Here is a 15,571-nt window from a genome sequence, read left to right as displayed (position 1 = left end):
AATTAATCCCACTTCTGACACCAATGTAACGTTATTTATAAAATTCGGGTTCGATTTATATCAATATTTATTAAACAAAACTAAAACACTATAAAATCCGTACAATTTATATCGATTATTTATATCACACACTTCGAAATTTATATCAGCTTTTCGCGCTCTATGTTTCGTCCGTACTCGATCGGTAGTAGACTGCCGCGATGTTCGATCCGCAACCATTTATACACGCAAGCAATGTAAGTCCAGTACATTCTCGAATGTTCCTACTATCGCGCGCGTAGAAAATTCCAGAGCGCCAAAGGCGACGTCATGTCTGGAGCATTTCCGTTACAATACTTTCGGCACGCGGCTGCAATTCGTCTGCACTGCACATGTCATTGTGAATTGTCATATGGGTATATGCGTAATTCAAACTTTTAAGCCCCATTCACATAGGTGGTAGTTAGCAAGCACCAATAGCATAACATATTTGTTGCTGTTGTCGTTGATTGGTCATACTTGTGTAGGCGGGCCAATTTTGCGGTGATTGTGAAAGCAAATGTCAACTTGACAGCACCGACTCGCACCGCACAACAAGGCAACGGCACCGCACTACCACCTATGTGAATGGGGCTTTATAAAAAGGCACCGCACCGCAACAGCACTGCACTACCACCTAGCTGAATGGGGCTTTATACGTCGTAGTCTGAGTTTGTACTTATCGAGCAATTATCGCATAGACAAGCCTTTCTTTAAAGCCTTTTAGCCGAGGCTAGGTTTAATAAATACAGTGGTGTTCACGGTCGCCGTCTACAGCGTAACAGCGGAAGGCGTCCCATTCGATTCGTCTGAATTATCCTTTTACCCAAGGCCGGACTGTGAAAAGTGTGTGTAGCTAGCTAACATCAAAATCAGTGTTGTAGAAATCAAGATTAAAGCGAGTTTAAAGAGAATCGCAGTTGACCGGATGTTAGGCTAATTAAAACATTAATTTGTTTCAATCGATCGACTGTTGCGTGGTATTTGTCCCTGGCCCAGAGTGTCATTTTTTTTACACCTTTATTGAATGTCTTTGTCGAATAAATCTGTTTTATCTGTAAATGATTAGCGTTGTGTTTAATCGAGTCCAAATTACGACCCAGGAGAAAGTTTCCAAGATATATTTTTCTATTCGTTCCCAGGATCACTTCAGGTGTTAACTCAAAAGTTGTTAAATAATTTAGTTTCTTTGGAATTGTAGGGGAGGTTGCTGAATTGCTCTTATTACTAAAATTAAATTCTTATCGAGATTGTTCGTAATATCAGATACCGGACGTACCTTGGAAATTTTGGAATTTATGTTACTATGCCCCTAAATCATCACAATGTTTATATAGATCATGCCCACAAATAATTCGGTTATGCGACTAAAGCAATACCAGAAGAAAGAAAAATTTACGTTTCAAGCGTGTCTAATAGCTTTATCTGGTTCTATAGTGTTGTATGGGTTGAGTGGAAGAACAGAATTGGAGGCGGTCGCCTCCACTAACTGAACTTCGCCCATTAAGTTGCATTACTTTAATTTTGAAATATGCCATTTAGTTTTTTTTTACTGTGATTGTGTGTATGTAACTTAATAAAAGACATTTTTATATTTTGGTTGTAAAGGAGGCGGACAGTGGTAGAAACTCGATTGCAGAGCAAAGCTAGTAAAATGTGCAGGATTGTTGGGCACTGTTCATGAAGTTTGAATCTTACAGTACTGAAAGGTAGCATCTTTTCATTTAGCATTGATTAATTGCACTGGATACATACTAATTTGCACGAAACCTATATAATTCACGTAACTTGCTTATGGTCTAATTGCCTCGAGATGAATGCATTTTTCATGAAGGGTATATAGCCACTGGGGGTATAATTGAAGGACATTACTTAATTGAATTGCGTTGCGCTCATATTCATTACTTTTTGGTACCTAAAATGTAACCTTTGCGAAATTATGTTTCCGACCAACGTTAATTATTATTAATTAAAATTAAGCCGTGCGAAATTATGCGTCCGGCTAATGGCAATTATTTGTAATTGGAAATAAATATATAAATTATGTTAAATTTTGCTTGCCTATTTTGTTTTTTTATATTTTAATGTTATCATTTCATGAATATACTCGTACATGGAAGTGTTTCACAGACATTTCTGCTGGTTTAAGGTAGTTGTAAAAAGCTTACTGCAGCTGCCAGTGAGGCCAGAAGTAAACCTTAAATTTTGGTTCTGTAAACCACAGGCCATTATTTCAGCCGAGTTCGCGTTTTCGTAGCCAATTAGTCCTGAGTACTGTCACATATCCATGCGTTGGTAGTAGACCGAAAAATTGGTTTCTACTAATGCATTAACTGAACCAAGATCCTGAGTACATCTTGAACACAGTAAATCGTCGCCGTAATAGCATTATTTTCTAATAACCCTCCTATTAATTGAAGGGTTTTACTTTTATTTTGTTTCAATCGTAGTCCCCAGTTGTAATGTTCGACTCGACGTCCACGTTTTGTAACGTTACTCAATGATTTTACACGAGATAGAACATACGTAATGCTTTATCATGTACCTACGTAGAAGTTTCATTACGTTTATAGGAAATGCGAGTTCTGAATATAATTGTTATCGTGTTTTGACGTCAGCGTTAGATTTATCAATTGTTAAGGCAAAGTTAAGGGAAGATTATTACAGGGTGTGAGTACAAGTTAGGGCATATTGTAGTTTTCGTTGCGTAGTTAGCGAGGGCGGAATTTTCCACAGGCTTGGTTAGCTTTCATTGAAAATTGAATATACAGGGTGTTGATAGAATGTAGGATATCTTGTGGATTTTGTGTAACGGTTGAGGTTGTATAAAATTTCATATGTACCTCTTCATATGAATAGTAATGACAGGTATATGGTGACAGAATGGTGCGTTTAAAAAGCGTAGGTTTTGAGATAGAAGGTCGCCGTCACAATTGCGTTGGAACCGTATCGGGGTTTTGATACCCAGAGCCGATTAAGATAAGAATAGTCGGAATCCATGGAAACCTTTCCGGTTGAGACGAGCCGTCAATTTTCATTTGTTCCATTGTTCAACGGGGCAACTGTAGGAAAGAGCAATGTGGGAGACGAGCAACGGTCGCCTTAGAGCTCAGGTTTTCCGATGATTTCGAAATAACCAAAATTATTTTAGAAAAAGTTAAAGTTAGCGGAGACGCAGGGGCAGTAATGCGAAATTTCAACTTCCAGGAAGTTAAAAGTGTGGTTGTATTAATAAAAGACCAAGTTTCAAGCGGGTCGGTATAAATTTTTTGTGTGGGTAAAATGAAGAACGGAGTGTCTAAATAAAATCCGGGTGAGCGACGGAGAAACAAAGCTCAGCAAGTTGGTCAGTTTGCAATATCCTATTCGTAACGTGTATTTTTCGTACGAGCGGCATATGAGCTGCCTTCAACCGCATACTACGTCAGTTTTTTTAACAATCATACCAACTGGAAAACATTTTAGTTCATAATTACACAACTTACAAATATGAAGCACGAACGGGGTGTCGTTTACATGGCAGATGTAACCAAAATTTGCGAATGAGCTAGTGTAGGACAGTTTTTGGTTTTGTGATATGGAACTTTCTACACGTATAGAAAGAGAAACACATGACCGTGCATTCTAATGACATCTGTCATTTTTATTAGAAATGGGACGCGGAGAACGAAAACAATAATATTTTCATGGAAACTACGAGACGTAAGCTTGCTATTTTTGAGGTCTAAATCAAATTCCGAATTTTCAGAAGCTATATAATGATTGGCGTCTGTAATATGGAATAAAGTTTTGTATTATACTCGATCGTAAAAGGAAAGCGTATAATAAATAACTAGTAACAATTCGCAGGAAGGTTATTTCAAAATTCAGTTACCATGTTTGTGATCGGCTTGTGCGATGGGTCAGGGGTTTTGATTGTTTTGTGGAGGCGTAGTATATCTTATTTTGCATAAATGCCAAATGTAATGTTTATTCATGACTCCTCAATGTTTATGTTAATTGAATACTGTTATGGGACGGATCTCAAAACCCCACATACTTTAAATATAATGAGAGGTTATGTCTGATCTATTTAACCTTAAGATACCCCTATATTATAATGAGACAGGTCATGCCCTAGTCTTAGTAATTAAGTTGATTTCGGTGAAAGATAGTGGTACAATATTTAAAATATGGGTGTAAAGTCACAATGAAGGGAGAAATAAAATTCTCCGACGTGTAGTACGGGTTGAACACTATTATAATGTGATTGTAAGATGCAAATTAGAAAAAAAAGCAAGAGAGAAAGTTTCTGGAAGGGGAAGCTATTTCTTTCTTCTTCCTTCACGCAATCAATGAAGTCGCTAGAGCTACTCTCGTGGTGGTGATAGGACAAGTGACGATCGCGTGCTATAGATTTCCGTTAGATTTGGCGGGAGTTTTGATTTTTGGTTTTGACTTGTGCAGTCGCTTGTCGGGTGTACCTGGGTTATGACAATACCAACATTTTTTTTTAATCTTAAATGTCAGTAATGAGTTGGTCGAGTCGATTCAATTTGGAACGTGTTGTGATTGTAGACGCCTTCTCCTTAAGAATTTATAATTTAAATGTATTTCATTGATTAATTCCTTTGTTACATTCCTTCTCAGTTTTACACAGGGAGGGTGAAAATGAAGTGAAACGTCAACGAGGAACCGAAAATATCTTCAGAATAGAAGCCCTTTTTGGTTCGTCATCTCTGTGGAATTTTGAAACGATGGCCTTCTACTATAATAGAAAATTAAATATCGGCAGAATTAAAACTTGTCGATCAAAATCAATTGACGATGCCGATTAAATCCCATTGATTAAATAATGCGTTTTACTCAATTGACGAATTCATCAGCAGATATAAACGTTAAGTTAATTTGTTAGCGTTTCGTTACTAATACGCAATAATTATGGCTTGTTAATCGATCAATTCGTTTATTTTTAACAGCTCATATTTGGCATTGAAGCTGTACAATATTTGATAATAATAATAAAGTGTTGCGACTTAAAATTCCATGGTAAATTATGAAGCTCCGGCCTTTTATACTGCCACTTCATAATTCAATGAGCCCGTTGCGTTTTCTGTTGGATACAATGTAAAATAATTAAAGTATTAAGTACATTTAATCTGCAACATGTAAAACGAGCAGCAGGAAATTGGAAACTAAATATGCCCGCCTGCATATTTTCATAGGGTTTGCAGTGGTCCTTAACCAGCAGTCGTACAACCTTCATTTATTCTCATCCGCAAAAGCGCGCGGTAATTGGTAATTTTTCAAGCTGATTACGATCGCCAAGATTAGTAATAAAGATCATAAATCCTTGGAGGGAATATGGCCGCGCGCGGATGAAAATAAGTTTTAAGCCTCCGCCGGAAACTACTTTATCGCTAATGCCTCTTCGGAACGTGTTTCGAGATTATTGACATCTGTCATCGCCACTTTACCTCTCTCTTCTTATCTTAAATTTCGTTATTGTGCAAATAAACGTATTTGGCGGGGTGGGGCGTCACCTGAGAAATAATCGAATTGGCCCCATAACGAGTTCTGGCAACTGAATCTGAAGATATTTACTAAAAAGAATGGGATTTTCGAAGTTACTCGGGCCCTTATTGAAGGTGACATGTTCGCAATAACAGAGGATAAAGTCTGATTTGAAGTAAGCCACGTGTAACTGAGTTCGCGCCGCGATTCCGACGGCATTAGCTTCGCTGAAAAGGGACTTTCCTTTTTATTGAAACTGATGATTACTGCCTGTAAGATATTTATTTACATTCACTTCATATATTAAGGCTTTACCCGATCATTAGTCTTGTCGGAATTGAATTTCGAGCTTTTGTCGAACCCAATTTCGAAAATGATATACTATCTTACCTGTACACGCGCTTCCGTTAAATTAATTTTCATCGCTAAGTCTTCTCTGGTAAATACGTCCGGGTAATGGGTTTGAGCAAATGCGTTTTCCAATTCCTCCAACTGTAACAAATAGTACACTCGGTATGGGCCCATCCTGTATGTGTTCCACTCACCTGTTGTAGTGTAAACGTTGTCCTATTCCTTCTTTGTTTTCTCCTAACGAAGGTGTCATCGTGAATTGCCGGATGGTAGGAGTAACTAGTATCTGCAAATAAAAAACATTCTACAGACAATGCGTTTAAAAACTCAAGATTAGTTACTTAACATTATTTATTGGCGGAAAAAGGTTAGGTTTGCGTTACGGCAGATGCAAAGTTGTGATACGTTGGTTGTTCTGGAAAAAATCGTGGGCGAACTTGGGTCAACCACCTGTGAATTACTGCCGGGTGGATTTTGTTTTGTGCGAAATTGGCATTGAATGGCGAGTAAAGATAAGTGTACGACCTGTAAAATACCGTGGGATATTTCGCGCCTGGAAGTGAGACAGGGTTAAGTATTAAACTACCTCTAACTTAGCGCAAAGAGCGTGCGATATTTACGTAGAAATTGCGTACGACCACGGTAGCGAAGTTTAAGGACCTGTAAACAAACAGTTTCGGTGGCTTTCATAATCGGGGGATAACTTGCGAATTAGAAAATATTACGATAAATACGAACAATGTGACTTATTGAGTTTCATCTTGTAATCCGTCGCGCGTTTGAAGCGGATGATTTTGCGCAAATAATTTTTTTTTCCGAAATGGTCACAGCAGCAAGTTAAGCAAAGTTGTGTGTTTTCCGTCTACGTAAAAAAAAGTTTGTCGAGTGAGCAGTGTAGTTAAGGTTCCCTGATTATTAAAAGTTAAAAGTTTCTAGCGTCCGAGCAGCCACCTAAAATTTTTTAATTTTATTCTTCAACCCAGTTTTGTTTGTCATCTAATTCTAGCGTGAATTTCGCAAACCTTGTGCAACCAGTTGGGTTATGAAGCAAAAAAATGTAAGTAATTTTAAACTTCTTATTTTATTTGACCACCGTCTGTGTGCGGAGTAATATGTCCAAACAAGCTTTGTAAGCTTTCCTTTCTTTCGGGTATTTTGTTTTATTTTGTTTCATTGTGTTTCGGGATAAATTTTTGTCATTGTCAATCAATGAATTGTGTGTTTATTCGTATCCATAGTTTTGATCTCAGATTTTTTCATTCGTGCCCAAAATTTATTTCAGGTGTTAACCAAAAGTTGTGTAATACATTTTTTGGAATTTTCGTAATTTTGCAAATATTTTGAACTATTTACATTTTAAGTGACTTGAAGCAGAAGTGCGACGATTTCAATTTTTCAAGTAGAGAGAGAATTAGGTCCACTCTCTTGGAAAGGATGGTTTAATAGTACTTTGTGTACCAAGGCGGGAAAGTGGTTGTTTTCCGGGGCGAAGGAAGATATGGCCAGGCGAGGCGCAGCCGAGGCTGGCCACTTCCTGAGGCCCGGAAAACACCTTTCGTGCCGTGGTGCACACAATATTTTTTATCCTATGCACTTACATTTAAAATTAATCCCTCAACAACGTCCGACCGCAAGCGCTTGAATTTGGATTTGCTTTAACGCGTCAACGTGCACGCGTTTGTTTTGTTTATTTCCACGTTTCCTGCTGACTACGCGAAAAAAATTTTACGAAACGGTGCAATCTAAGTGGGTCCACGAGTATATTTTTTACTCGTAGATTTACCCCTTTCCCTTATAATACAGTTCAACGCAAATTCAAAGTCTAGCGCGCTTGCGATTGCACAGTGCGGAGTCACCGAAGGGAGTCACGGTGCAACAGAGCAGAGGTGCAAGTGGAGAATACCGATCATGTGCGAACTGAGTTCACATTTCCGGCATTTCACTGGCGCGTGATTATTTCCTTAGAAAATAACGGGATTTAAGGGGTTGTAATTAATACCAGGCGCATTTGAAATTATTACTGGTCTTGTGTATTAACAAATGTGTTTTAAAATTGAATGTGTGTTTTCAGGGACTAAATCACACCGGTTACATTTTAAATCCTTCGCAGTATCCATGTCTTGTCAAATGTTAGATGCTTTTAAGACTGGATTTATGCTTGGCGACGAAAGCGCAATGGGCACACTTTAAATCCTTGATGATCTTGTATTTTAAAAAAATGTGTTTAATAAATAGATTTATTCATTCCTTACAGTCACACTGGACACATTTTAACTTCGGAGTAGTCTCGTATGTTAAAATGCTACTTATTGCGGATAAGCGGTGTTCTACTTACAGTGCAAAGTACGTCTTGGTGTTAAATGTATTGACACAGATGCTCGTTATTGAAAGTAAATGGGAGATTATGACTTCAGTTTGAAACGTTTGAATTGGTCACGTGATATTGGGAAAGTATTCAAATTCACGAAACATTGATAGGTATAGGTTCGCGGTAATTAAATAAATTCTTGAATTCAGTAAAATAAAGTGAACATAGGGTAAATTTAATTATTAAATCAGTGTTGACGATTTTATGTTTCTTATTTAATTAAAAAGAAATAACTTCTTTGACATTTTATTACAACCGCGCCATCTAGCTTACATAAGGCGTATTTTTTTCTCGCCTAGCAGACAAAATTGAATTTTCTCGCTCCATGCGTGCAATTGTCTTCTTTCGCGTCCTCACACAGGCGAGAAAATGTAAGTTTCTCCTTGTATAGGATAAAAACAATTTTGTGTGACGAATTAACCTTCGGCTCAATTTGCAAGATACTAACATTAATTTGTAGATATCCTACGAAAATAAAATCAAAATTACTAGTAAGATTGTCGGAATTTTTTTAAATTTTATATGTGGTAGTGGTAGTGATTCCTGGATACAGTCGTGACTTTGTGAATGCGTGTAAAAGCTGAAAGCGCCAGGAAGTTGGTGGACGTGACGCAATGACGGGGATTTTGCAGTCATGGTTATCAAGCATGCTCAGTACCGTGCTTTTTGCTGAATTTGTGGAAACTTGGCCCACGCCGGAGTTAAATCTAATTGGCTATTGGATCATAATTATAATTAAAGAGAAATTATAACAGTACCAAATATGAAAATTATGAATGTACTGTAACGTAACGCATCTGCTTTTATTTATTTTTTATCTATTTATTTATTTATTTATGCCTTTATTTTTGATTGGGCGGGGTTTTAGTCAAGGCTCCTCTACCAACCCAACCCACTATGCATTTACAAATATCCATGCCCGCACCCGGATTCGCACCAGGGACTCCTTGTATCGCAGTCCAGCTTCAACTGAACTGCGCCACGCGGGCCTTATCTCCGGTGACTAATAGACTTAAAGGCTCCTCGATAACGTTCTAGAAGGATCGCAACAGTCTGTTTTCTTTTTAACTTGTGAAGGAGTGTACCTTCGAAAGAGTAACTTGAGCTAAGGCGTAATTGGCTCAATTGTTTTATCTTTAATAGTTCAGTTAAGAACTCTCTGTATAGTAGTGCGCCAACAAGATAATTCTTTCGAAATGAGTTTATGAACCAACCTCAAACATGTTTCTTAGCTTGTAACGATTTATTTTCTCGATTACAAAGCATTACTATTGCTGACGGTTTATTTACTTTCCTCTTTCTGTCGAGAACCGTATCGAGTTACACTTTCTTATACACAAACAGCTGAGAGCGTAAGTTAGAATGCATTGAATTTTAATTGCCATCATGCATATTTATTTACCTCTGGAGATTGGATTCATTAAATTGGGGATTCCACAGTAATTAGGACGGATTCACCTATAACTCCTATAGTGAGGATTTTAATTGCGTTTTATTCTTCCTTATCGTAAGTAACGCCATTTGCATCTCGTGTAGTTATAGTGTACCTTTCTATAGGTTCGGCTGATATTTGTGTACTACAATTTTCCATCGACAATTGGTATGTACCGGGTGACTCAATAAGACTGTTCCTCGGCCATATCTCGGGAACCGTTCGTCGTATGACTTAGGGGTAAAAAAAATTATTGGGTAAATCGGTCATGAAGAATCGCTGGAAAATATTTTCAAGTTCTAACAATGACCAACAGCGGGCGTAAGTGCAATCTTAAATTTTAAAATTGCATTTTCTTTAAATTTCGCATAATAAACTAAAAAAAATTGTTTCACATTTTTAAAGAGAACCAGTTTATCTATCATTTTCGTAAAAACAAAAAAGTGATTTCAAAAACAAAGATGGTGTGGGGCGTTCAATTGTTTTTGCAATAATGCTCTTTTCAACGATATCAAATTTGTTACAATCGGTCAAAAGGTTAAGAAGTTAAGGCAGGTTATTGCAAAGACAATTGAACGCCCCACGCCATCTTTGTTTTTGAAATCACTGAGTTTTTATTTTTACGAAAATGATAGATAAACTGGTTCTCTTTAAAAATATGAAAAAAGAATGTTTAGTTCATTATGCGAAATTTAAAGAAAATTCAATTTTAAAATTTAAGATCGCAGTTACGCCCTCTGGTGGTCATTTTTAGAACTTGAAAATATTTTCCAGCGATTCTTCATAACCGATTTACCCATTAATTTTTTTACCCCAAGTCATGCGACGAACGGTTCCCGAGATATGGCCGAGGAACAGTCTTATTGGGTCACCCGGTACACTTTTAGGACATCAACGAAGGAGGGTTACCTTTGATTTCTTTTAGGGTTTTAATTTTAGTTCAAGTTCGGGCTCGAATTTTTAGTTCTGGTCAGGACCAGTATAATTTCAGATACGTCACCGTACATACGATTTTTAGTTCGACAGATGAATTTGGGTAACCTTCGATTAAGCACATCATTTGCCTACGAGTGCCGAAGCGTTTGACATGTCTTCTACCTGCTGATAACGAGCGGCCATTTGCTGTGAAATGACTCAACGGGCCATAAACGAGATTATATATCAAGGATCGATCCCCAATAGAGGAACCACTTCCGTAACACTTTAGCGTAGGTATTAGTTAATTCGTAAGGTAAATACCGGAGTAGTATAGAACAACATAAGAACTTCTGCAGATGCACCTCTAAAAAGCATTATGCGAGTGACAAGCCTGTTGAGGGCCCAGAACAAGAGAGGGATAATAAATAAATATAAATAAATAAATAAATAAATAAATAAATAAATAAATAAATAAATAAATAAATAAATAAATAAATAAATAAATAAATAAATAAATAAATAAATACATAAATAAATAAATAAATAAATAAATAAATAAATAAATAAATAAATAAATAAATAAATAAATAAATAAATAAATAAATTTATTTGTGGAAAGTTATGATCCAGTAATTAGTTTGTTAATCGATCATTGTTGATTGGGGGTTTGTTAAACTGGGGAATTTCAATTATATAGTAACGTTACTAAGGTTTGTGAGTAACGTAAGTTATAATTTTAAGTATCTATGGGGATGTATTTTGTGTGATGCGTTATCCATTTGTGGAGACCTCATTATAATTCTTTTGTTTTAGCTGGTTTTTCTATAAACCTTAATAAGAATCTATTTTACTATTTACTTGCTTAACTCTATTGTATGGTGATTTTCAAGTAGGTATATGTGAAGCAAAGTTTGGTTTACCCCAACAATTGTATTACATTGTAGGTACATATTTGTAACATTATTTTGTTTTTATCTATTTAATTCTCTGTATAAACAGCATGTGAATGTACCTCCATTCTAAATTGAAATGTTAAAGTGCTGTAAAAATTCCTACAAGCATATAGCTGAAAGTTTACACGAAAAACTTTATAAGTGTCATCCAACCGCCCCCTAACCCCACACTTTCCACCTAAACAGCTAACGCCATCCATTTGGTTAAAACGTAAATCTACCGAATGACGCAGTTGCATAATTTTATAACACGACGCATGGTTTATAAAAAATGAATTTACTTTGGGAAAGGCAAAAGATAAATTTCCTAAAAAAATTCTTTCCAGAAATGAAATTAAGGGAGAGGTAGGTACACATAGAGTAGAAGGCGCACGATGTATATTTAATGGAAACTCAAATTTATATTTAAAGCGTATACAAAATTTACTAAAAATTTATGAAGATAAAATTTAATTACGTTTCTCATTTCATCAGTAAAGCAGAGCAACCACTTTTTGCAGAAATTACAGGTTCTCCAAACTTTAATTTCGGTTAGATGTAATTACATTAGCGCAACGTTGAGGATATATTAATTAAAATCTCATGTTTAATTCAGTGAAATTGTATATTTAATCGTATAATCTGCTCTGTTTCCCGCGAATTAAAACTGTGTAAACATTGCTTATTTCGAATTTATCAAATATTTATAGTGATTATTGATTTAATATTAAAACTCGGCGCGGACGGTTTTAAATTCGCTCGCCCCCTACTTTCCCAAATTAATTACTTCGCTTTGTTAAAAAGATACCAGCGTACTCAACTTAAATTGTTTGTGTATGTATAGGTAGGTATGATCGCAAATAAGTAGCTTATTTACCTTTTCAAAAGCGTTCGTTAATTATTTAGATAGTCCACCTTCAATTTTGAAGTATTTGGTGTGGGGGGAACGGGAACCTTACACGCTTATCTCGTTTCGCAGTTTCTGTCCAACGTTTGCGTGTAACTCGGCCATTTTGCGTCAATTAAGATTTATACTTTGAATCATTGTGTTACGGGACATAATTAACTAAAGGCAACGTCGGTAATTTATGTTAACGTTTGATGTGCAAGACGTAATTAGAAAATATTTTCAGCGCACCTACACTGAGAAAATGTTTGTGTTTACTATTTAGAGTTGAAAATGTACTCACTCACACTCTTTACTTAAAGATGTACATAAGATGTTACGAATTATGTAATAATAATAATAATAATAATAATAATAATAATATATCCGTTCTAAACAACTCTGAAATACAGACATTTGCGAGACTGCAGCCATCGATAGATACAAATAATTACACGAACCAAACACTCACATCCCTTCAAAAAGAATTCGACAATGCATTGTTAGAATTCTCAAACACTGACCCAACACAAAGACCACGAATACCTAAACAAAGTCACACTACAAAATTACGCACACTTTCACAAACATTAAATGACCAAATTTTACCAAATTACATTAACAATAACACAAGCTTTCATCGACTACACTTTGTTGTGTATTGCGGTGCGGTTGCAGTTTCTAGATGTAACGGTGCAAGAATCGCAATAAACAAACAACAGCACACAACAAAAAAACGCTCACTCCCGGCCTGGGAAAAACGCCTGATAAATCGCATCGATGATATCAGACGTGACTTAGGTCGGATTACACAATACATACAAGGAACTCGTTCTTCAAAACTAACACGACAAGTACAACACATAACTACAAAACTAAACAATCACACCACACGAGAACAAAATACAAACTATAACGAACATAGAACACTGACACAAAAACTATCAATATACACAAACCGTCTAAAACGCTATAGGGAAACTGCAGATAGAAAGCGCCATAACACACAATTTAAACATAACGAAAAACTATTTTACAGATCACTAACACAAAACAGCACTAATGAAAAACTCATTCCACCATCTCTACACTCACTCCAGCAATACTGGTCTGACTTATGGACCAAAGACATTAAACACAATCCACACGCCCCGTGGATTACCACAGAAACCACACGCACTGAATACATTACTCCTATGAATAACACAAACATCACTACAACAGACATCATTCAAACTATTAATCACTTACATAACTGGAAAAGTCCAGGCATTGATAACATTCACAACTTTTGGTGGAAATCTTTTACCTACACTCACTCTTACCTTGCACAACAATTTACTGAACTTCTTAATTCACCAGATCGCACTCCTGCATTCTTTACACAAGGTATCACTTACATGCTCCCAAAAGACAACAATACGCAAGACCCATCTAAATATAGACCAATTACATGCCTTCCTACAATATACAAAATACTTACATCATGCATTACAAACAAAATATACCAACACTGTACTGATAACAAGATTCTATACGAAGAACAAAAAGGGTGTACCAAGTATTCCAGAGGCTGTAAAGAGCAACTCATTATAGACTCTGTTATACTTGAACAATCCAGACATAACAAACGAAAAATACACACTGCATACATTGATTACAAAAAAGCATTCGATTCAGTACCACACTCTTGGTTACAACAAGTACTCTCAATATACAAAGTCAGCAACAATATTACACAATTCCTCAATTACATAATGTCATGTTGGAACACTACGTTAACGCTTACACTAAACGACACAAAACTTATTACCGACCCAATACAAATTAAAAGAGGAATTTTTCAAGGCGATTCTTTAAGTCCGCTCTGGTTTTGTCTTGCTCTTAATCCACTTTCATATTTGTTCAACACTACTAACTTTGGGTACAATATTAAACACAACCACGAAATACATCACAACATTACACACCTGTTTTACATGGACGATCTTAAATTATACTCTTCCACAAGCATAAAACTTAATCACCTTCTGCACATCACCGAAACATTCTCACGTGACATACAAATGGACTTTGGAATCGATAAATGTAAAACACAACACATCACAGCTGGAAAAAGACAACTTTTAGATTATGAGCTAAAACAGGGTAATTTAATAAATTCCATGGACGAGAATGAAACTTATAAGTATCTTGGTTTTCAGCAAAACACACACATTAAACATACGAGTATAAAACAAACACTTATCACACAATACCTGCAAAGAGTACGCAGTATACTTAAAACAAAATTACACGGTAGAAATACAATCAAAGCTATTAACACTTATGCCACACCAGTGCTTACATACTCTTTTGGGATTATACGTTGGGCAAATACAGATTTAGAACAAATACAGAGAAACACACGTACACTATTAACAAAACACCATATACATCACCCTCACTCCTCTACTATACGACTTTACCTTCCTCGTTCGGAAGGAGGTAGAGGACTTACAGATATAAAAATATTGCACCAAACACAAATACACAAGTTGCGACAATACTTTTATAACAAAACAGATACTTCAGTTCTACACAAAACAGTAACATATGCAGACAAATCTTACACACCACTTAACCTACACGAAACTAATATACTCCCACCTCCATCCAAACTTACATACATCACAAATAACATACAGACATGGAACCAAAAGCCGTTACATGGACGATTTCCACAAGAGGTTAGTCAGGATTGTGTTGATTCTATCGCAACGCACACTTGGTTGTCTGAATGTGATATCTTCCCGGAGACTGAGGGTTTCATGTTAGCAATACAAGACCAGGTCATTAATACACGCAACTATAAAAAAACACATACATAAAGACAAAACAGTGACAAACGATTCTTGTCGACTCTGTTCACAAACATCAGAAACAATCCAACATATAATATCGGCATGCACACGACTCGCACAAACTGAATACAAACATCGACACGATCAGGTAGCTAAAATCATACATCAAAAATTAGCACTTAAACACAATCTCATAACAGATAAGACACCATATTACAAATACACGCCACAGATAATACTTGAAAACAACACACACAAATTATATTGGGACAGGACACTACTCACAGACAAAACTATCCACAATAATAGACCAGATATTACACTTATAGA

At 36.2% G+C, this 15,571-nt stretch overlaps 1 protein-coding gene across 1 annotated transcript in view; it reads right to left on the bottom strand.

Moving 5' to 3' along the window:
• LOC116179548 overlaps positions 1-15,571 on the bottom strand; it is a 49,862-nt gene that overhangs the window by 32,082 nt on the left and 2,209 nt on the right. Inside the window, exons 2-3 of the mRNA XM_031499344.1 lie at positions 6,057-6,148; positions 5,902-6,003 (exon numbers count right to left, since the gene is read on the bottom strand). Coding sequence (XP_031355204.1) covers positions 5,902-6,003; positions 6,057-6,148 — 194 coding nt within the window. The remainder of the gene's footprint in view (positions 1-5,901; positions 6,004-6,056; positions 6,149-15,571) is intronic.

This window comes from Photinus pyralis, unplaced genomic scaffold (assembly GCF_008802855.1).
Source record: "Photinus pyralis isolate 1611_PpyrPB1 unplaced genomic scaffold, Ppyr1.3 Ppyr1.4_LG8, whole genome shotgun sequence".
Taxonomy (NCBI): Eukaryota; Metazoa; Arthropoda; class Insecta; order Coleoptera; family Lampyridae; genus Photinus; species Photinus pyralis.
This window is presented reverse-complemented; position numbering and strand designations above follow the sequence as displayed.